Source organism: Mastomys coucha, unplaced genomic scaffold (assembly GCF_008632895.1).
Source record: "Mastomys coucha isolate ucsf_1 unplaced genomic scaffold, UCSF_Mcou_1 pScaffold21, whole genome shotgun sequence".
In the NCBI taxonomy this organism is placed as follows: Eukaryota; Metazoa; Chordata; class Mammalia; order Rodentia; family Muridae; genus Mastomys; species Mastomys coucha.
The window spans coordinates 164128918-164152209 of record NW_022196904.1 but is presented as its reverse complement, the minus strand read 5'-3'; the positions used below and the strand labels follow the sequence as shown (position 1 = coordinate 164152209).

Sequence of the window (23292 nt, the reverse complement as noted above, 5' to 3'; positions counted from 1 at the left end):
AAAAAAAAAAAAAAGTCCTGGCGATACTATAGTTCTAATTATCTGCCATATTATCTAATATGTAAAAACCATGACTTATCCTGAAGCAAGCCATCATAAAATGGTATAAGAACAATCCATTTGCTCCTTTCTGTGACAGGAAAGCTCTGTGGTAAACAATGGCATACTATAATCAGGAAGGGGCTGCAGGCCAGCTTTCACTCAACCATCCGTCTGTGCTCTCAACCTCATTTCCTCAGTGGTACACAAAAACATTTAAGAATCTGTTAAAATGTACATTTAAAGCTAAGTGAACTTCAACCATGGTATGCTGCCCAATGAGCAGTAGCCTAGGTCTGTCTATCCCCACAAAAGAAATACTCTCCACACACTGTTCTCACTTATTCCTTAGTGCTTCATGGTTCTAAGCAGACAGGCAGGCAGAGAGACAGACAGACAGACAGGGGTAGGTAGGTAGATAGATGGATAGATAGATATAGATGCTATATCCTTTACTAACTTTATGTCATTCTTCTATGTAGAAAAGTTAAAACGGTTCTGCTCTTTTCCTATGATTGTTTCCAACAGCACCAACTGCCCCACATATCAATAAGCCCCTTCTATCCTAGTTTAGGGACCTCGTCAACTATTCTGTGATTTAGTTTTCCTGACTGTGATTTAATTGTTCCTAAAGAACAGCTCTAAAATTAAATATACTTTTTTCAATTGTCAAAGGTCATTCTTAAGGTTTTTATCTCAATAATCCTGATAATTGTCACCAGACAGTAAAAGACAGTCTTTAGTTACACAGTATGCTAGCTATGGCTATGTTTATACATACCTCTGCAGTTAAATTTGGCGGTGTCATAATGTCTCTCAGCACATCTACAAGAAAGTTTAAATGTGGCATTAAGTTACCTTTCACACTTGGAAGGAACCAACATTTATCCACCCTTTCAACCATGACAGGCATTGTGCTAAGTCTTTTTACAGTCATTATTTCTGTTCACTTCAAGAATTTAAGTAGGTACTATTATCATTCTTATAATTAAAGAGAACAAAGCTTTAATAAAAAAGTTAAATGCATGCATGCATGCAATTTGTGTGCATATATTTGTTCACACAATTTGTGACATCAACATGCAACACTGCAAATTCAACTGCACTGCCTCTGTAATTTCTTGGATGAAGACTGTACATGGCTTTAGAATATATTTTTTTATTTCACAAATACCTATGAATAGCTACTCTCACTACTTTCTTTACCTGACAGATGATCACATACAATTTTAAAACATTATTTAAAACATACATGTTAAAAACAGAAAAAAAAAAGAACAAAGAAAATATAAAAGACAACCGAATGATACTTATTTACTTACTAACACAATGCTTACTAAAAATTGTAAACCAGACCTTTACTCTTTTATATACAAATGTCATCATATCCAATGATCTCTCAGAGTATAAATTTTAATATCAGAAAACAATAAAATAACTAAAACCCATTGATAGTAAAATACTGACATAAGACAAACACTTAGCTTCTCAATAACACTAATCATTGCTACTCTGCAGTAATAGGCTATAAAATAAGTATCAATAGGCTCAAGAGGGTATCCTACATATTAGTGGGATCAGAAGCACCCTGGTGACTCCAACTACTAACGAATCAGCCACTTAAACATTATTAAAATAAGCTGAGAGTGTTAGCACAGGCTGTAATCCTAGCACTTCAGAAGAGTTACTGGGGAAGAATGTATCTTTAAGATTAGCTTTTGCTATTTAGTGAGTCCTAGGCCAGCCTGGGATACAAGACCCTGTCTCAAAACAAGCAAACAAACAAAAGAGAAATTACTGAAAAAATAAAAGTTAGTGTTTTAAAACAAAGTTCCATTACTCCTTAACCCACATCTCAAACCCCAAAGTTATAAACAGGCAATTTCGACTCCCAACAGAGCCCAGTCTGATGCTTAACCAGCATACTTGCTGAGTGCTAACGAGTCCACCACAGTGGATACTTGAGTAACACAAAGGATATGGATTGGTTTGTTTTGTTTAGGTTTTTAGTTTTTTGAAAACTGAAATTTTCTACATACCGAAATAAAACTGATCTAAGACTTCCAAATAAGTATCTGTGGGCCTGCACTGTGCATCTGGAATCTGTACAACTCCTCAACTGAGGCAAATTAACTTTTGTATTCACACACACACACACACACACACACACACACACACACACACACACACAGGTCTTTTTCTTTTAATGTATTACCTGATGTACTGTTTTGCTAAGAGAAAATATATTGGATAATGGCATATGTATGCATCCTTGCTAAATAACCTTGTATGTGCTTACCTAAAAATCAGCTAAGAAGAAAACGGACACATACACAGGGCACATTTATATCCTCTTCTCTCCCTCCCTCTTGGGTTTTCTTTGAGTCAGGATCTCATATACCCAAGACTGGCTTTGAACTGCCTCCTCCCTCCACCTCCAAGTGTTAGAAGTGCATGCAAGGCAGCCAGGTTGTGCTCTTCTGAGAGGTGCGGTGGTGAAGAGTCCACAGTGCAACACAGTTAGGAATCAAGGACACACCCAGGAAATGAGAGGGAGCTAGACACAGAACCTAAGAAATTAGCTGTTAGTTTCCAACAAGTCAGATTACTCAATTTGCCACACTTTCTGGTTGCCTGGCTTGGGTTCTAGGGTCAGGTATCACAGTTGCCTAGCAGAGGTGAAGTGGGGGAAGGGAAGGGGAGGGTAGATAGGGAGAGGGGACATGGGGAAAGGGGAGAGGGAAGGGTCCCACCCCAGAAAAAGAGAGAACAAACATTCTGAAAAGTTTGATTTAATGAGCACTGCTTAAGATCACCATTACAAACTGGTTGTCATGTATCAGTTAAGGTGGTCACATGGAAAAGAACATAGGAACAATTGAAGTCTATAGGATATGGACAACTCACAACTGACATCCACGTATTCATCCTCACAATCATATGACAGCTTATATCCCCACTGTATATATGAGGAATAAGTATATATGGAAAAGCTAAGATTTAGAAAGGCCCTTAAAAGCTTTCCTAATCACAACATGCAATCACCGTGAGAAAAGGAACTCAAGCTTAGTATCCTTGCTCAACAAAATCCAACTTCTATTACTGTTTCATTCAAGATAACAAAAACACTCAAGTCTTAAATGAAAAAACAGTGACAATTTTTACAGCACAAACATGAGCAGTATTTGTCATTGAAAACAGATCTAACAATTGACTTTGGAAAGAAAAAAAAAGCATGCAGCTCTTTACAGGTAAGCCTAGGGAGACATGCAGGAGCTGCCTAGGTAACAGTGCTCAGGAGAAAGGGTCACAGGGTAAAGAAGAAAAGGTCCACCTTAGTTAAAATCTCTGGTAGATAGCCAAAATTCACACGGGAGTTTCTTGTAAATTTCTTATGGCATGTTAGCAGTAAGTCACCCCACATAGTAAAATGGAAGATAGCAAAGAACAATTTGGATTTAAATTTTTCTTTATAATTAAAACTCAAATGTCATTTTTGTCCTTACCTTAAATTGACTTATATGAAAAGAGTAATGAAAAAAACAAGGAAAGGAGAGGTTTCCCAAGGTGGCAAGAGAAAGCCAGGGGAGGAGTGAAACCAGTAAGACAAGCTTGCAGACTACTGGGCCTTGCCATAAAACTACAGGGTAAGAAGCTCTCTTCTTCACTCTACAGTGTTTTACAAAGGAAATCTTAACATAAAAATAACACAGTTAAATGTTTGCCAAGTACATCAAATATTCACTAAGATAAAATAAAAACTTAAAATCTTGTATTCTCTGAACATGGAACAACAAAAAAATTTAAACAACACTCATATAAAACTGATTAACTAATGTTGCCCTTTCTCAAAATAATTGAGTGATTATTTTGCTATAAACAGATAAGCTAGATTATCAGAGAAGTTATGTTGATAGTTCTTCATTCATGTACAACATTGCTGCCATAAAAGGTTTCACAGACTACTAATTATACAGACGTCCAGTGAAAAATACTTTAGGATCTTCAAACATTTATATTTTCTAAGAAAAAAAAAATACATACTACGTGTAACTTCTATCCTAAGACAAAAAGAAATAAAACATCTGCTGTGGCTAGTCTCACTTGCCTAAAAATCGAAGAGCACGTGAGAATAAAAACGAATAAAAGGGACTCTGATGCAATCAGTGGGTAGTCTGTTATGAGGCACCTATCTGACTTTGGCCACCTCACTTAACTTCCTAGGCCTAATTCCCTGTCTGTAAGATAAGAAGGCACTGCTAAAAGGACCCTTCAGGTCCTTTGCCATTCTGAAAGCCTCCGGTCCAAATGACAAGGGAATAAGTTCATATGCACTAAAGGCAGCTCTCAACTAAGAGATAGTTAGTTCATTAAGTTCCTAGGCCCACCCAATGCCATCTCTAACTATACTAAAATACAACTAAGACGACAGCGTAAGTCCAATCCCTAAATTCTAGGAGCAGGAAGTTACTATTCGCAGGAATGAAAAGAATTTCCTCCCCGTGCTTCGGATATGTTAAACAGGCATAAAATGTCAACTCAGGCAGAATGTGTCTTCTAATGTCTTTCTACTTCCCTACTGGGATCTCTCTAAATCCCCAATCCTGACAGTGTGAGTCTGAAATGATTCATTTAATCAATTCCAGCTTTCAACAGTTCTTGTCCTTTTTCAGTCACCTTCTGAATGCAGCTGTTCAAAATCAGTTTTGTGGTTCTCCTATCCACCTTTTATTATCGCAGCAACCCCACCTAAGCCAGCACACACCACCTCCTGCCCAAAATGAGTTATCTGCCATATTTCAAATACCATTATGCTATCAATCTCCTGACTTGCCTTGGCCCATCCTCCCAGGTCTAATAGATAACTCCTATTCATTCTGATTAGTAGAAAAGCCATGGAAATATTTCCAAATCTTTAAATTTATGTTTGCAAAGACTTAATCCTAAAATTAAAAGAACTAAAACAGAAACTTGTTAGTCTCCTAGGTATATACAAGCAGGGGTAGAAGAAAGAAGGTATTAGGAGCTAATCACAGCCCACACATCTGGTCTTTGATAGAGGCTTCCTGTGTGACCAGTTGCTATGTCTACTATTCTCTCCTGCTCCTGCTTACTTTCACATCAAGCAGTAGGCTACTAGAGGGATGGAACTCTTATGAGCACTTTATCTGCATGTTTCACCATGGCTGCACCTTTCTGAATCTGAAGTCAGCAAAAGCGAAGAGAAATAATATTGGTAACTATTGCACATGAATACTTTGAAGTCTTATCAACCGAACTATCATTAAAGACTGAAAGAATAAAAGCAACATCTAGCACTCTAACAAGACACAGAAAATCTTCCATCCTTCTAGGTAAGAATTTAAGTAACCACTGGACTCATAAGAATACTTGTACTTACACTTGATAAAGTCTACAGAAAATGGTTAACTACTAATTGGTAGTCTACCATTGCATAACATTCTGTTAAATAAATCACAGACATAGAAAATAAAAGGACATAATAGAAAAATGGTAATTTCTATCTTTTAAAATTTTTAAAAATGCTCAGTATCTGAGGAAAATAAAAATGGCTTTCTAAGACAAAAGGTATTTAATGATTTGCTTTCCTTTCTCTTTTTCACACTGCTACTCCAAAAGTCAAAAGAAAACAAAGGTTTAAAAATAGGCCAATAAGTTCTAATGGGCAATCCCTCAAATCCTACACTAGATAACTAAACAATGCTGCATAACTTATTTAGCTTATACACAGAAAATATTCAAATAGCTGTTTCAGTAAATTGATCAACAAGCACAGAGGAAACAAAGGTCCACCCACCCTGGAGTCTGTCTCCACAGAAGCCATCGTTAACACTAACAGCAGCTCCAGTGTGGATTACATTTCAAATTATCACATGATTATGGGCTCAAGGATGGGCTAAGCGCCAAGTCTGTTAAAGCAGATCAAGTAACAGGAGTCTGTGCCAAGGCTGCTGCACCTCGTCACCATGCTTTCAAGATCCAGCAAACCCTCTCTATCAGACTTCAACTTGAGGAATCCAGTTCCTCAAATTTAGAAATATTTAAATATATTTATCTCCAACAAAGAAATAACTTTTATTTAGTTATTTTAACACAGAGACAAATAAAAAAAAAGCATACTTACAGATTGTATATCTTGTAATGGTTTTTATGCTTTGAATCCAAAAACCTTAAAACAAAACAAACAAAAACCACCATTAACAAAAATGAGGTAACATTTCAAATTACATTAATCCTGCACAGGACTAAAAGAGATTTATTTACCCTAATCTCACATACTATTAATAACCCAAATACATATGCCCTCATTCATTAATAATTATTACATTACACAGATTTATACAATCTGAAGTAGAGCCAACTTTATCAAAAACTTTTCCTATTTATGTCTTCAGTCCAATAAACTACAATCATGTCTTGACAAAGCAATCTTAACAGTTCCCAAGTGTACTCAGCTCACAGACTTCCACAAAAATCATAAGCAATCATGAGCTTTAAAAAAAAAAAAACAAAAAAAAAACCCTTAAAATTTAGTCTTCCTAACAGAAAAAAAAAAAAGCTTTTTGAAAGGTACAATAGCAATGTAATCCTGTACAAAGTTTATCAGGCATTTTTCACATGTATACTTTCTCTTGTCCCTGACAAACATTGCAGAGATAGAATTAACATTATACAGGAGAGGGAAGTAAATCTCCAAGAGATTATGAAGCTTGCCCAAGGTGTAAAGCTAGTAACTCAAAGAGTCAAACCAAGGACCACTCCTTCCAGTCTGCTGTGAAAACAAACTAATTACAGGTACCACAGCACTTATTACATGCCAGGTATAATTTTAAGTAATTTACATATGTAAATTTGTTTAACCTTCAGGCCAGTAACAGAAGACTCAGCAAGGTATAATGGTGAAGAATTAGTAATGAGACAAAAGGAAAAAAGACAGTTTCAAGTAGCCCAGATTGGACCTGAATTCACTATGTGGTGGTAGATAATCTGAACTCCTGACCCTGCTCCCTCCATCCCTGGAGCTCTGGAATCACATGTCTGTGTCACCAAACTGGGTTTACGCAGTGCTGGCAACTAAACCTAGAGCCTCACAAAACATTCTGCCAGTTTAAAGACATCTCCAGGTCCAACATGAGTTTCCAAGATGAAGGGATAAATGCCTAATAAAACTGACTTTAAAAGGGGGAGTTAGGGGAGCCTCAAATGGACCCATATATCTTTATGTTACTTCTAAATGCCAAAGATATCACCAGACCCTAAAGTCAGCGTGAAAAGTAGATAGCATAAAGACAAAACGACAAAGACACTGCCATTAACAACACTAGCTTCTTAAAAACAATTATACAAAGTTTGATTTTCAGAAAAAATTACTTCCAGCCTAGAATGCTATACAAGACAGACTATAAATCACGGGTGCATATATAATAAAGGCCCCGGCTATACAAGTTGTTTGTTTCCATACACTATCTCAGCTGTAAAAGATGCTGACAGTGGAAAGTCATGAATGGTGATAACAAGTTCTGGGAACCAGGGAGCCCAACTTGTGAAAGCAGTGAGACTCTCAGGAAGGGTAGCAAAGGGGCATCTCAAGCTGCACACAGGAGGCATTCAGTTCAGAGCTGGGTAGACCGGGAAGACCCAGGAGGACGAGAAACTGATGAGCACCAAATGTGATCAATAGATCTCTTGGACACATAATATGGTTTCCAGTTGTGTTTTTTTGAGAGTTCTATGTGGATAAACATGTGTCTCTGAGTCTATGTGGGTCTTGTGTTTTTCTTGTTTGTTTCTTTTGAACTATTCCAGTTTGTTTGCTTTTATTTTATCTTATGAAAAAAAATCTATTTTCTATTTTCTATTCAAGAAAGAAAGCCAAGCAATATATTTGTGTCACAGTCAGGTGTACAAAATGGACACATCCTTGGAATACATTATAAAACTACATGAAAAATGCAACAAAATATTAGGAACTTTATACCATTTAACTTCTTACGTTTTTCTTTTAAAAAAATATCTTGAAATGGTTAGTTAGTTCTCTTTTATAAATAATTTTTAAAAGGAAACTACAACTCTGGAAATGTCAGGAAACAGGGGGAAAGTGCTCATGTAATTCTAGAGCTTACAGCAGACGAGGAAGGAAGGAAATGCTGGCATAGTGAGATACGACACTGAACTGTAAAGCATTTCAAATGCTTCACCTCATCAACAGCCTATGAATCTCCAACCCAATCTAAAAGATGACGACTACAAAGAGGATTTAACTGTAATCCACCGGTAACTATAAACTATTCTAAATTTTTTTTTAAACAGAGGGAACTGTTATTTTTTTTAAAGACAAAACATGAAGTCATACTTTGATGATTCAAAAAAAAAAGGAAGAAAGAAAGAAGGAAGGAAAGAAAGAAAGAAAACCAAACCCACTAAGTGACATGGGGCATGCATGTTACCACCACACACATGTAAACACAGTACACAAAGCACAGCCAGGTCTATAGAACTGGGTTTGAAGTCAGCTGGGGTTAGAGTTAAGACACCATCTCAAATCAACAGCAATCACAGTAACAAAGCTCTGGACTTGGAAGGACTTGGTAGGACTCTCTAGAATTCTCTTTTGTAATAAACAAATTATTCAAGAAAAAAAAAACAATTTAGCTGCAGAAAAGCTCACAAAGCTCAGTTTTAAAACATACATAGTCATCAAAATGGCAGGAGTGCTCATAGATGAATTCAGGACAGCAGCAAAGTGTTGTATAAGAAGGAACACAAAAACAGTATCCACTAAAGGTCAGAGTGGGGTAACAAAACAAAAAGAAACTAGAATTCCATACGCTTGACTGGTGTATAATGCTGGAAACAGGAAAAAGGCAGGGAGCCCTAAACCTTTCACTTCTCTATTCTCTGTCCAAGAGAAAAATGCCTAGTCAGTAATAGGAGAAAAATTAACAATTCCTCAGAAGTTAAATCTTTTCTACTTGGTAACTTAAGCAAGGCTACTTCTTGATTATTTAAGAGCTAGCAATAGAAAATATAGTAATTATATACAACAATACAGCAGAGTTAGCAATCACTAATTCTGAGCAAAATATAACCCATCAATTTCTGTAGTCAACATTTATCTGAATCTAAGGGCATAAAAGTGATTTATAAAGGCATTAATTATAAAGCTGTGTCTACAAAAGGAATCAAAGCAGTTTAAACAATCTAAAAGAAAATAAGTTGAAGAAAGTCAACACATAAACACCACGTACGAACACAATGTCCAACTAGATTTGTAAACAAAAGAGATTAACTGTCCAAAGCTTTGGAAGCTATAAAGTCCAAGAATACTCAAACAAATAAACAAAAACCACAGTTTTTTAAATGTAAATGCAGTTACAAATTTCTGAAAGGGGGATGAAGTATAAAAATTTCATAAGGAAATTTTGCCATCCTTATGTCAACCAGTTAGCAAACACTGAGGAGAACAAAGGTATTTCTTTTCTCTTTCTTTCCCTTGCTGTTAGACACTCAATCCTACAAAGTGGGCAGCAAGGTACAAAAGAACAGTAGATTCTTCAAAGATCTCACTGGAAGACCTGAGAATTCATAGACAGCAGCCAGGATTTGGATCACGCATCAACGTCTAAGAGGACTATAGCCTCTACAACCTTCTAGCCCCTACATCACGTTTCCTAAACTTCTGCTTTCCAAGATGGGAACTTCCTATGAAGGATTATTCCTTTCTGTTAAAGACATTTTATGACATCTGCAACTAAACTCATAATTCTTTTTAAGGAGTATTTCCTACAGTGTGTTTACGTTAGGGTCAGAGAAGTCCTATCTGGGTGCCCCTTTAACAGTTGAGCATTATGATCTCTTAGCTAGCATGTGATCAACAGCAAGTCTAACAGAAGAAAGCAGCCCTTTAACAGGCACCTTTAACGGTGTGGGTGGGTAGTCGTCTCAGAGAAGCTGATTAGTTAGGGACACATTTTGCACCTCCCCCACTGTGCTCTCAAGAATGCTGTGACCACATTTGGCTCAAGTCTGACACATAAAAGACAAGCGAGGAAAGGCAAGGAAACAGCACATTCCAGAGGAAAATGGGCAAACCTGCCTGCAGAGATTTACTTAGATAGTAGAGACTAAAATATTAGACAAAAGCAGAGAGGCAATGTTCCCTAAACCTGCACGATCTAAGACACCTTTCATAACTACATTTTCCTTGAAAGAATTGCTATGCATAGCCCACTCACTACTCTTTTATCCCCTCCTATCCCTGTTGAACCTCCTTTCCAACTCTGATGTGTTTGTGTGTATGCCTTACTGAGTTTAACTGAGGTTTTTATTACCCACCAACTGCACTTACAGAACCTGTCCCAGGTGCCCACTCAGGTCCAGGGAGTCTAAGCAAATGCTGACAGTTTCTGTGAGTCAGCTTTGACAGTAAATGAAAGTTAATTTAGAATTTTAAGGGTGTGTGTGTGTGTGTGTGTGTGTGTGAAAGGAGCAACAATTATTGTTCTATGACTTTGCAACTAGTTTGTTTTTGAGACAGGTTCTCTCACTGAACATGGAATCAGTTATTTTGGTTAAGCTAACTAGCCAGCAAGCCCCCAGGATACAGTCTTCTCTGCCTGCTTCCTGATCACAGAGGTCACAGAAACATGCTGAGCCAACTGGCTTTTGGATGGGTTCTAAGAATGGGAACTCAGAATAGCAAGAACTTTACCAAGTGAGCCACCTTCACAGCCCTGATTTCAGCTCTTATACAACAAAGACTTCTCATACAGTCACTGATATATCTCTATAGAGACTTGCAACCAACTTTCAAAAGCCAAAGTTAATAATAAGTGCCGTATGTTCCAATATTAAAAATCTGTGTTCTGGTCACTAATTGCTTCTTCTGAACACACATATGTAGACAGAGGAAGCTGTCGCCCACCAACTGAAGACATCAAGGGGTTTTAAATCTACAGTCTTCTTCTGTTCTGTACTTGCCCTGCCCCCTCCTTTTTCCTTCCTTTGGATCTTTCAAAGAGCCCAACATTTAAAGATAATAACAACTGAGATTAACTACACATACAAGAGAATTTAGGAAGTCATTCCCTATACCCAGAAAGAAAGCCCAAGACTAAAAGATCTTTAATTTAATTTATTATTATTTTGTGTATTTAGGTATTTTGCCCGAATGTATGTCTGTGCACCACTTGTGTGCCACTTGCATGTAGTGCTCCCAGAGTTCAGAAGAGGCCATCAGGTCCCCTCAGTCTGTACTGGCAGGCAGTTGTGAGCCCCCATGTGGGTGCAGAGGATTGAACCCAGGCCCTGTGGAAGAACAACCAGTGTCCCCAATCACTCAACCACTGCTCTAGCCCCAAAGATCTTAAGTTTGCATATGATCTTTGCATGGGGATAGCATAGTAGATACCCAATACAGAAAATCCACAAAAAGAGCTAGGCAGTCTTTGGAAAAGAGGAGAACTTGTAGGAGCTTGTAGGAGCTTCGACCCTAGAAGATCGAGATTCTCTTTTGGCTACCTCCTCCCAAACATACACACACACACACAAATTTACAAGACAAAAACATACGTGCATACACAAGTGTGCTTATTCAAACCCCAAAATAAGATGTGTGGATTACTCAAAAAGCAAGTAAGTTAAAAAGTCAACAAGTTGTCTCTCAGAAAAACCAGAAAGCAAACTTACTAGACAAAGATTTGTGTGGTCTTAATGATACTCAGAAAGCTAAAGAAAGATATGGGCAAGATCAAGAAAAATGATGAACAGAAATATCAGTAAAGTGAAAGACAGAACTGGATGTGGTGGTACATACTTGCAAGCCAGCATTCAGAAGGCTGAGGCAGGAAAGTGAAGTTTCTGAGATATTAAAAGGGGGTGGGGCATTAACAAGATGATAACTGCCACCAAACCTGCAGATGAGTTTGATCTCCAGGAATCATGCCGTAAAAGGAAAGAATTACAAGTTGTCCTCTGACCTCCAAAAGTGTGGCATGACATAGCACACACATACCCCAACACACAAAAACAAATAATTTTTTAAAAAGGAGAACTCCAGGACTAGGAAGGTGTCTTAGTCTAAGTTTAGGGCCCCAGAACCCACATAAAGAACAAAGTATGGTAGGTAGCACATACTTGCAACCCCAACATCATGTCACGGCTCATGCTAAGGCTACTACTGTTTTCCTTCACAAGCAGACGGTGAGGTCCTGTGGCTGAGACACTGCTTACGTGTGTCCGAGCACAGAGAGACTGAGCTGAGACCCAACTAGAGGCTGCAGCACTAGTGACGAGCATTCATGGTGCTGGGAGGTACTTTTTGCATACTACTGGAGGAGAAAAGCAGTCATCAATATAACCCAGCTATAAACGCTGGGACCCACAACAGAGACCTGCATGCTCACAGGCATATATATTGATCCAGTATTGGCATAAATATTATGGGAATAACCAACTGCTTTTAAAAAACTGGATTTAAGACCCATTCCTTAAAATAGAACCCATGCCTGCCACTGCTAAAGCGGCTAAGAATTTAAGAGTAGACAAGTCGTGAGCCTAGGAGAAAACCTACTACTACTACTGTATTACAAAACCAGACATGTCCCTAACATACTGCTCTCCATAGATGAGTGTGTCACTTAGCCCTTATCAAAAGAACATTCTTTTGCAAAAAAGCAGTAGATGGTGATTAACACAGAGAGCCACAACTGAACAGCGTGCTGAGGTTTGGTCTGTTGCTATGTATGGCAATGTTGAATTCTGTACTCAAAGATTTAGGCCTAGAAATGAATTTCACATGTACCAGCCTTAGTTGTGAAAACCTTACTCCTTAATTTAAAATTGTTGAGGTTTGGTCTGTTGCTATGTAATACTAAATATCGGCCCTGGTTGCCTCTGGACAAGGTGATCCTCACATACATCAAGTGATGCTATATAACCTTGTTATAATTCGGAGTTAGCAATAAGGAAGTAGACTAACAGCGTAGAGGGTGGACACCTGCCCAGCGCTAGTGCTCACTGAGGCTTATTATCAATATTTAAAATTATTATAAATAATTTTTTTAAAAGTTTGCCTTTTATCTGGAAACTAAATTATGTAAGGCAGTAACCCCCACATGAAAGTAAGCATATACATCAACACAGCGTACAGCCAGGCAGGGCAGTGGTGGCGCATGCCTTAAATCCCAGCACTTGGCACTTGGGAGGCAGAGGCTGGCAGATTTCTGAGTTCAAGGCCAGCCTGGTCTACAGTGTGAGTTCCAGGACAGCCAGGGCTATACAGAGAAATTCTGTGTCTCAAAAAAACAAAAAACCAAAAAACCAAAAAAAAAAAAAAAAAAACAAAAAAAAAAAAAAAAAAAAGCATACAAATGGAGAGACTTTGAGACTTTGGAGCACTCAGTACTAAACAGGATGCATTTATATTTATTGAACCCCTCTCCTCAAGGTTCAAGGATCTACTCCAAGGAAGAGGAAGAAAGATAGTAAGAGCTAAAAGTAGTGAATGACTCTGAGCAAACAGCATCTTCCAGACACAAGGGTGATACACACACTCACAGACTGTTTCAGCATGCACAAAATCTGCTCAAGTCAAATCAAACAAAATCCCAGCACTAAATCTGAAGCAGACACAAATCCCTGCCTCTAAGAAACTATTTGCAGTTGATACGTACTGAGAAACAGAAAATCAGTTTTCTCCAACATATCAACTACACTCCAGCCAGGCGGTGGTGGCACACGCACTTGGGAGGCAGAGGCAGGTAGGTGTATTTCTGAGTTCGAGGCCAGCCTGGTGCACTCCTGAAATCACAGCACTAGCCAAGTGGAAGCAGGAGGATCAAATGTCATTCAGTACATCCTTGCATATGTAAGAGAACTCCAGGCCAGCCTGTACTATGTGAGACCCTCTCCTGAGAAAGACCCATAGTCTTTTGCAAAGAGAAGCAATTTGTCACAAAGGAGCCTTGATATCAGCAGATTTTTTCCCCCTCAGAAATCTTGAAGAACAGGAAGTACGAATATAACATTTAAAGTCCTAGAAGATAAAAAAATCCAGCAAAACTGTTCTTCAAAAATGAGAAATAAATCTAAACATTCCCAGAGAAACAAAAGTTATGAAAACTTAAAAGAAATGCTATAGACAGTCCTTCAAGTGGAAATGAGAGAACATCTACAGCACTAAAGTTTAACAAAGGATGTAACATATTCTCAGATGATACAATACACTATAGACACTTCTTCCAAATAGTTGCCTGAAACTTTGGACAGCGACAAACTATATGTACATTTTCCACATACATACTTATCAATGAAGTTGAATAAACTAGGCAAGGTAAAATATTAACAACAGTAATGTTAAGATATAACAACTTTAATGCTATAATATAATGAAAGTTACCACAGCAAGAAGCATGGTGGTGTCCAGGCAGGCACGGAGCTGGAGAAGGACTAGAGAATTCTACATCTTCATCCAAAGGATGTCAGGAGCTGTCCTCAGGCAGCTATGAGAGGGTCTCAAAGCCTAACCCCACAATAACACACATCATCCCTCAACAAGACCACATCTCCTAATAGTGCCACTCCCTGGGCCAAGCATATTCCTTGGTCATGTCTTTTCACAGCAGTGGAAACCTAACTAAGACGCAGTCCTTAATGGAGAAATGGTAACTCAATTTGTTCAGTGCCCAAAGGTCAGACATTATATAACCCCACCTGATCCATTACAAAGGAATGTTGAGTTCAGTTTTGACAGCTCTTTCAGCTTTTAAAAATAAGCTAGAAATTCAGGTTTTTGAACGAGGCTTCCTGATTTTTAAATATTGTCTAGATTTGTTCAAGCATTTCTAGATTTTTGTCCTTTGATGTACAGAAAAACACACATTTAGGAAAGCAGCTTTGAGTAGTGCACAGTGGTAAAGTACCTAGTGATGACTTTGAGTAGTGCACAGTGGTAAAGTACCTAGTGATGACTTGGAGTTCAACTTCCAGAGCTGCACTCCTTCCCCAGTTAAAAGGAACTTTTTAAAAACTGAACCTTTGCCAGACAGATCACCACATGATTATACACTGAGCACTCTAAGAATATGGAATCAGGAGGATCTTGAGTTCAAGACTGGCCTTAGCTATGTAGTGAGATCTCAAATACAGTAACAAACAAAAAAGAAAAAACACCAACTTTGGAATCTCATAGACATGGACTCAACTTTCAGTTTCTTGCTACTTCCAAGCTGTGGCAAGTGAAGATTCTAATATCTTTTAAGGCTCTTATAAAAGTGAAACAGGGATTGGGTTCAGTCTACAAACTTAGTAATATGGTATATGCAAGCTTGTTATACAATCGTTAACAGATATAAATGTACAGAAAATAGTATCCACTATTAAATAGCAAAACTAGTTTGTGCCCATAGCATTCTTACTGTCCACCACACTCAATCACCCCCGAGCAGGAGCGACATCCAGCACAAGTCAAGGGGAGCCAGAGCTTTCAGGAGTGATGAGAAGGCTCTGGAGTTGGTATCGGAAGTGGCTATATCACCTCTGACTATACTGTGAAAACACTAAATGTCACTCAAATTAACGTTCAAAACAGTGACTGTTATATGAACTCACTAATTTTATTTAAATGGAAAAAGAGGAAGGCAAAATGAGGAAAGGAGCAAAAATGTTAGAATGGAAAAACAGAAGCAATATTCTTTCCTATTCATTATTATTATTATTCATTATTTCCTATTCAATGGGCCTCTGAATAATATGTTTTCAAGTCTTATTTTTAACTGATAGTCAATAATGATGCTAGAATAACAAATAGTTCTTTCTCACTTAAAATCAACACACAATTAAGTTTGATTAACAAATGTACATATAATTAAGAATTGAACATTTGCAAAATCTCTTCAGAAAGAAAATATATATGCTAGCGGCCAAGAAACAATACAATAGACTCTTGAACCTGAAAAGGTTATACATGGGTATACAAGACAGTAATAGTTTTTTGTTAAATCATTATGTCATAGACAGAGCTCCAAACGTTTCCCTATAAAAACTATAGACAAACTGGGCTTGGTGGACATACTTGTCCACCCATAGGTGGAAGTGTAAAAATCATGAATTTTAAACCAGCACAGACTATACATAAGTCAGCCTGGGTCATATAGCATGCCTCGACCTCAAAACACATTAAATGTAGAAAACAATTTTGTACATATAACTTTTTCATTTTCAACATTTTCCTAATTGAGCTCCATGAAACAATGTCTAGGAAGATGAGAGTTAGCAAATTATGAAAGGAAACCAAGAGAAAACATAAAAAGTGGGGAAAGGTACACTGGTAGCATTGTACTAAACATTTTGCGTAAAAGGTAGACTGTTACATCTACATTTTCCTGAGTCATTGGAGCAGAAGAGATCACAAAAGTAAGCTTCTTAAATACTTTGCACCAGTCTGTTCAGGACTGCTTAGATTTAAAATCACAGAGCTTTTATACTAGCTTAAGGGGCAATGTAAAGGAACGAATCAAGCCAAGTGGTGGTGGTGTATACTTTTAATCCCAGCACTCAGGAGTCAGAGACAGGTAGATTTCTGAGTTCGAGGCCAGCCTGGTCTACATTCCAGGGCAGTCAGAGCTACAAAGAGCAGTCTCTAAAAACAAACAAACAAAAAACAACAACAAAAGAGTAATACCTATCAGAACAAAACATGATTTTGTATCACCCTCTATTAGTTGCAAAAATTGAGGAGAAAAAAAAAGGAAGCAGTTAAGAGGAAGAAGAAGAAAAACAACTACTGTGGAAGCCTCCAGTCCTCCCCACCTGCCTTGCCAGATCACTCCCTAGATTAAGCAAAAGCATCTGCAATTAGAAAGCCAAGTTCCAACTCCACTGTCCCTCCATTTCCACTCTTTATATGAATTCTGTAATTAGAAAGCCAAGTTCCAACTCCACTGTCCCTCCATTTCCACTCTTTATATGAATCCAGGATCTCAAATGGAGCAGCTAAGTATTTTTCTCAAATTCTGTACATCTCAACTATGAAATCCTACTAATCATGGCACACTATATTTTCCAAACCTTTCTGCACAGGACAATTTAAGCATGAAGATATTTGCAATTTAAGTTTACCTCACTCCAGGTAACGCTATAGTATAATAGCAAAGATTAAGTTTTATATAATATTTCTTGTTTGGGGAAAATGTAAGAAAAATATGGAATTAGATCTGAAACCCACCTCCCAACCTGGTTGTAGAGCCTTTTGGAAGTGAAATCTGGCTGACTGAAATCAGTCACTGGGGCGGATTATCTGAAGATTTCCCTGGTGCCTGCTTCCTTCCACAACCATGAGGAGTTGCTGCTTCCACCCCTTCTACCATGAACTCTGCCCCAAACTCAGGATGTCATGGATGGAGGGATGGAGAGCCTCTGCCCTCCCTCCTCACCCACCACAGCCAGAAAGTCTTCTAGAACAATGAGGCAAACAAACCCTCTTTCACATCACCTGCTCCTTCCAGGCTATCTGGTGATATGAAAAGACTTGTACTGAGATGTTACCAACTTTAATGCAAAAGGAAGCACTCACTATTGATTAAAACTAATATCACCAATATAGTGTGAAGAAACTTAAGTAATCAATTATTTAGATATTGGACACCAATGTTCTTTGGTGAAGTCAATCCTAAAAGGCATTTTAATTCATTATTTGTAGGGGCTAATGTGTTGGTGTTGGCTTTGATCCCAGTACTCAGAAGCAGAGGCAAGCAGATTCATACCTATGAGTTCAAAACAAGACAGGTCTACATAAGGACTTCCAGGCTAGCCAAGGCTACTTACTTAGTACAGACCCTATCTCAAAATACAAAACAAAACAAAACAATCAAACAAAAATCACAAAAAAAGTTATTGTAGTCACTTTAGTTTGTAGGAAAAAGCACATCTTCCTTCCTATTCATCTTTCACTATATAAAAGAGGGTGGGGACTGGTAAACAGAAGCTATCCAGACCTTAATGGTAATTTATCGTAACAAACAAAACAACAAAAAACAAACAGCAGTTTTATACCCAGCTGATTCTCTACGCAGCTATGCTAAAAACATTACAGTAGAAAGCTAAAAGAACAACAAGCTAAATAATACAGATAGATTTCTTAAAAAAAAAATCTGAGAAAACACCTAAGGTTAAATAAAAAAACTAGATAGATAAAGCTAGGTAGAATTAATTTCAGTCTTAGTTACTAATTATAAAGTGAATGTGCATATCTCTTAATTTGCAAGCATAGATACAGGAATCATAAAGCAGAAGACTCAGGACCAAACTAACTTTTCAACACAGCATATTTTTGGCTAAGTTACTGTAGTATAAGGTCTAATGACCAGGGGTAAAGGTTTAGAAACTGGAATTGTAACCTTAATGATAATCTAATCACTTTCAGTGACTAATTCATACTTATAAAAAACCAATATAAAATTAACATGCTAGATTAGCCAAAAGAATATCTCACATGGCCAGAAAGGACCCCCTCCACTCAAAGAAAGTGCTTGCACTTTTTTCAGTATTTGGTTTGGTTAAATCAGTCCTTGGCTGAATATAAAATTGATGTGAAATCTTACGAGGAGCAGAACAATCACTAGCTGGTAACCTGTACCTGGCCAGCTGCTACTCAACCACACTCTGCAACTTATTCAAAGATTCCCTCTTACTTTTTTCCTGCGGCATATTTCATTTTCTCTGCATCATCACTGCCTATTGAGCTGTGTTCCTGTGGGCCCGCTGTGTTCTACCTAATTATGAGAAGGCACATGTATTTCCCTATTGTTAAAGGCTTTTAAACAGTTACCTCTGACAGGATAATCTAAAGTTTAATGGAAACTACACAACAGTTAGGGGTTTGGTGTTTGTTTTAGTAGGCTTTTATAGATGGTGAAACTTAAACCTGAGCAAAACACAAATAATATTATAATAATTTATCTAAATGAACACAATTTAATACAGTAAAAATTAGCCACTTGGAAAACTACTAGCTCATCTAAAAGCATAAAATCATGCAGTACCACAAAAGCATCCTACATCTGCATGTAGCTCTAAGTTACAAAGTGCTCTCCCACCTACTTAAATCTGCATAATCACAAAATAGTTTAAAAGTCCCAGGAAAGATACTCATGAGTAAAAGGAAATAATCCAGAATTTTAACTTTTAAATTCACTTAAGTACTTCAGAACCAGCATAGCAAATATAGCAAGACTCAGTATTAATGAAGTATTAAAATACTGTTATAGTTTGCGACAAAAATTTAATGTTCATTTACTCATACAATTGCATTTTTATTCTGAAATTAGAATTTAAGTGGGCCCTGAAAAACACTTTTCTGAACTAAGTGGCAATTATACTTGGAAATTTTGTAAAATTATGAAACTCTTCAATGTCCAACAAGTCCCTCCATAATCACTGACTCAAACACTATTACAGGTATAAGTGCTTCATAAAAACTCATCAATCACCCATGCCTCAGTGTGAATAACTAAGCAAACTTACTTAAGCAAGGCCTAGCCCAAATATAATATCAAAACCTTGTACTATAATAGAAGCCAGAGACTAACCTGGTAAAGGCATCTTATGGAATACAAAAAAAAAAAAAATCTTCATGACATAAATAAACATGATTATATAAATAGTTCTTGTCCAGTGAATTGCATCCAGCTGAGAGCTATCAGATGTTTTAGGTTAAAACTTTCAGAGTATTACCAAAACAAAATCTTTTCTAAATATGACACATCAATATAATTTATTAATATATGAAGTAGAAAATCCAAAGTGCTTACCTTACTACATCATCAATATTGTTCCTGTATACACCTTCAAGTCTTTCTGCAGGAAATCCCATAGCAATAATATTTGGATAAATATCTGAATTATTAAGTTAAGGAAATACCTAGAATATACAGTGACACAAATATGCATGCATTTGGAAACATTAGCTTTTCCCACTATTAGCTGTAATTATAAAAGGTTGTCAAATGTACTTGTCTGCTCCTTGAGCTACATAACCTGGACAGTCACTCACCATCCTTAGACTTCAAGTTCCTACTCTACACAGTGACTCAGTCGGCAACTTCAAGTTCCTACTCTACACAGTGACTCAGTCGGCAGTGATAACGTCATCCTTGACACCTGTGACGTCATAACACTCCACTGCGGCTGGAGCCTAGATGCTTTCTTCTCATCAATGTAATTAATACTTACTATGTCCATTAGTTTCAATTGTGTTACAAACCAATTAACATAAAAACGCATCTCTATATTCAGGAAGAATTTATTTCCAATTAACTAAAAATCTATACTTCCATGAATCTTGTCCATCTTTCTAGCTCTCATTTGTTCTGGGGTCTCATCTCATAATTACCTACAAGATTTTCACATCAACTATACCAAGTTACCTTCTTTAAAACAACCATTAAAGATCTCTGCCTATATAATTCTGGATACATTTGCCTTCTACATGACTCAGTAATTGACCTCCAAGCCACTGAGAAGTCTTTGGCCATAGATACTACAGAGGCAGAGCATCATCTGTGATGGCCAAGTATCTTTAACACCAACTTGCAAAGCCTTTGGGTAAAAATGTTAACCTACAGGAATAATATAGATGAGCAGGCTAAATAATATTATGCAATAAATGAGACAAATTATAAAGTCTGTAGGACATGACCAAGCATCTTCAGCAAGTCAAGTTACAGCTTTAAGTTAAGGTTCCTAATGTCTGCTGGGCAGTGGTGGCAAGCGCCTTTAATCCCAGCACTTGGGAGGCAGAGGCAGGCGGATTTCTGAGTTCGAGGCCAGCCTGGTCTACAGCGTGAGCACCAGGGCAGCTGCGGCTATATAGAGAAACCCTGTCTCAAAAAAAAGGTTCCTAATGTCTTAAGTGCATGTATAGACACATATAGACACATTTTCTGCACCAGGAACAAGTTTTCTCCCTGTAAGAATACATAAATTCATCTCAACCAAAGAAGAATTAGAAAAGTTTCAAATAAAATGATTATTTAAATTAAGAAAAGGGTCACATCTAAAACTATAGCTCTTTTTTAATTATTAAAATGTGCTAGTTATATTATGTTCAATAATGGGGGGAGGAGGGAGAGCAAGCAAAGAGGTTTAACCAAAACCAGAGCACTACAACTTCAGAATCGTTTTATTTACAGCTTTGGTGCAAAGTGCCTCCATCAAATCGACCTGTGGGCATGTCTGCAGGGCATTTTCCTGATTAGTGTGAGGCGACCCCCCGCCCACTCTCCTGGGAGAGGGAACCTGGCCTATAGGAAAAGCAGGCTGAGCCCGCTATAAGTATATGTCTAAATCTTTTTTTTTTTAAACAATTCAACTTTTTTTTGGTTTGGTTTGGTTTGGGTTTGTTTGTTTGGGGTTTTTTGTTGTTGTTTTGTTTTTCGAGATAGGGTTTCTCTGTGTAGTCCTGGCTGTCCTAGAACTCATTCTGTAGACCAGGCTGGCCTCGAACTCAGAAATCCACCTGCCTCTGCTTCCCAAGTGCTGGGATTAAAGGTGTGCGCAAGTACCACCAGGCTCAATTCAACTTTTAATACTAAAGTTTTCAATAAAGATTGACTTGTATTGCAAAAAATTCAATTTTCTGAGCACCAACTCAAGAAAAATGGGAACAAAAGGCTGAGTCACCAGAATGGAACCCCAGACCATGATAATTATCTCTGAAATTGCCACCCAAAATATTATAAATTAATTTTGGTCAAAATATAAATTCAGGTTAGAAGAGTCAGCTTAGTGACAGAGGGCTTTACCTAGCATGTGCAAAGAACCCTTGGTTCTACCCAACACACACTAAGAAAAAAACATACATACACCAGTATGATGCACACACATAATTGATGCTTTACTGAACAATACAACTAAGAACTGAATTTTATTAAAAGAAAAAGATTATTACTATTTTCTGTGAAATGTGGCCATTCTATCTAGAACTTCAAATTTAGCTTTGTGCTGTATTTATGAACCACACAAGTTGGTAAAAGGTTGGGTTAATTTGCACTGGAGAGATGGCTCAGTGGTTAAGAGCACCAACTGCTCTTCCAGAGGTCCTGAGTTCAATTCCCAGCAACTACAAGGTGGCTCCCAACTATTGTAATGGGATCTGATGCTCTCTTCTGGTGTGTCTGGGGAGAGCAATCATGTACTCATACATAAAATAAATAAATCTTTAAAAAAAAACCTTGGGTTAGTTTCCTGCCCTCTTTTCTGTTGTTGCTACCTCAGATCACTGTCCCCAGCTTAGTTACCTTCCTCAAGAAAGACAGGCACACAGACCCGCAGAGAACTGCTGTAAAGAGACAGAAATCTATCCAGGAACAGGATCCAAATGTAACTCATAAAGACACACAGAAAGAATGGGATTTACATAAAACAGACACAGGTTTAATTTACTCAGGCATACATACATAGATGGATAGTCAAGAACAAGGGAAATCCTGCAGAGGAAAACCTTCATCATGGCCTGTCAAGTCAGCAAGACCTACCTACATTTACCATTTCTGGAGTGCTTTCAACCAGTGGCACTGAAAGCTTACATGTTACATATTACATAGAAAAATGCTTAAGAAAGAAAGGGGGAAGGAGGGAGAGAAGGAAGGAGACAGACAGAGAGAGGGAAGAAAAAGAGTGAAGGGGAGGGAAGGAGAGGGGAGTGGATTTTTAAAAAAAGGACTAAAGGAGTTTTAAAACTACAAGAGTAAACACCAGGTGGTGGTAGCTCCCACCTTCAGTCATAGCACTCTGGAGACAGACGCAGGCATTTTTCTCTGAGTTTGAGGACATCCTGTTGTAGAGAGTGAATTTCAGGACAGCTAAGTCTATGCAGAAAAGCTCTGTCTTGATAAATGGGTAAGTAGCTGGGTAGGTGGGTGGGTAGGTAGGTGGATGGAATAAGGACTATGTAAATATTTAGTAGGTACCAGACCCTACTCTAACCATGGAATGAATATTTCCGTTTGATATAGAACTTTGCAGCATAGAGCTGGTGACTTGAGGTAAATCTCTCAGAGTCTGAGCTTCATATAGTACTTCGTTAACTTCCTTGTTAATTGATTTGAATACGAAATCTGAAAGTATCTTTAAATCTATTAAACTGCAACAGGCTCTGTAATTGTAACTAAGAGGTTATTATAATTAGAGTTCTTCACGTCAGGTAGCACAAATCTACAGTCCCAGCACTTGAGA

The 23292-nt window shown here is 37.7% G+C and overlaps 1 protein-coding gene across 1 annotated transcript in view; it reads right to left on the bottom strand.

Annotated features, from left to right (window-relative positions):
• The window catches only part of Pten (phosphatase and tensin homolog), a 64961-nt gene that overhangs the window by 24914 nt on the left and 16755 nt on the right, over positions 1-23292 (bottom strand). Inside the window, exons 2-4 of the mRNA XM_031390108.1 lie at positions 19869-19953; positions 6185-6229; positions 821-864 (exon numbers count right to left, since the gene is read on the bottom strand). Coding sequence (XP_031245968.1) covers positions 821-864; positions 6185-6229; positions 19869-19953 — 174 coding nt within the window. The remainder of the gene's footprint in view (positions 1-820; positions 865-6184; positions 6230-19868; positions 19954-23292) is intronic.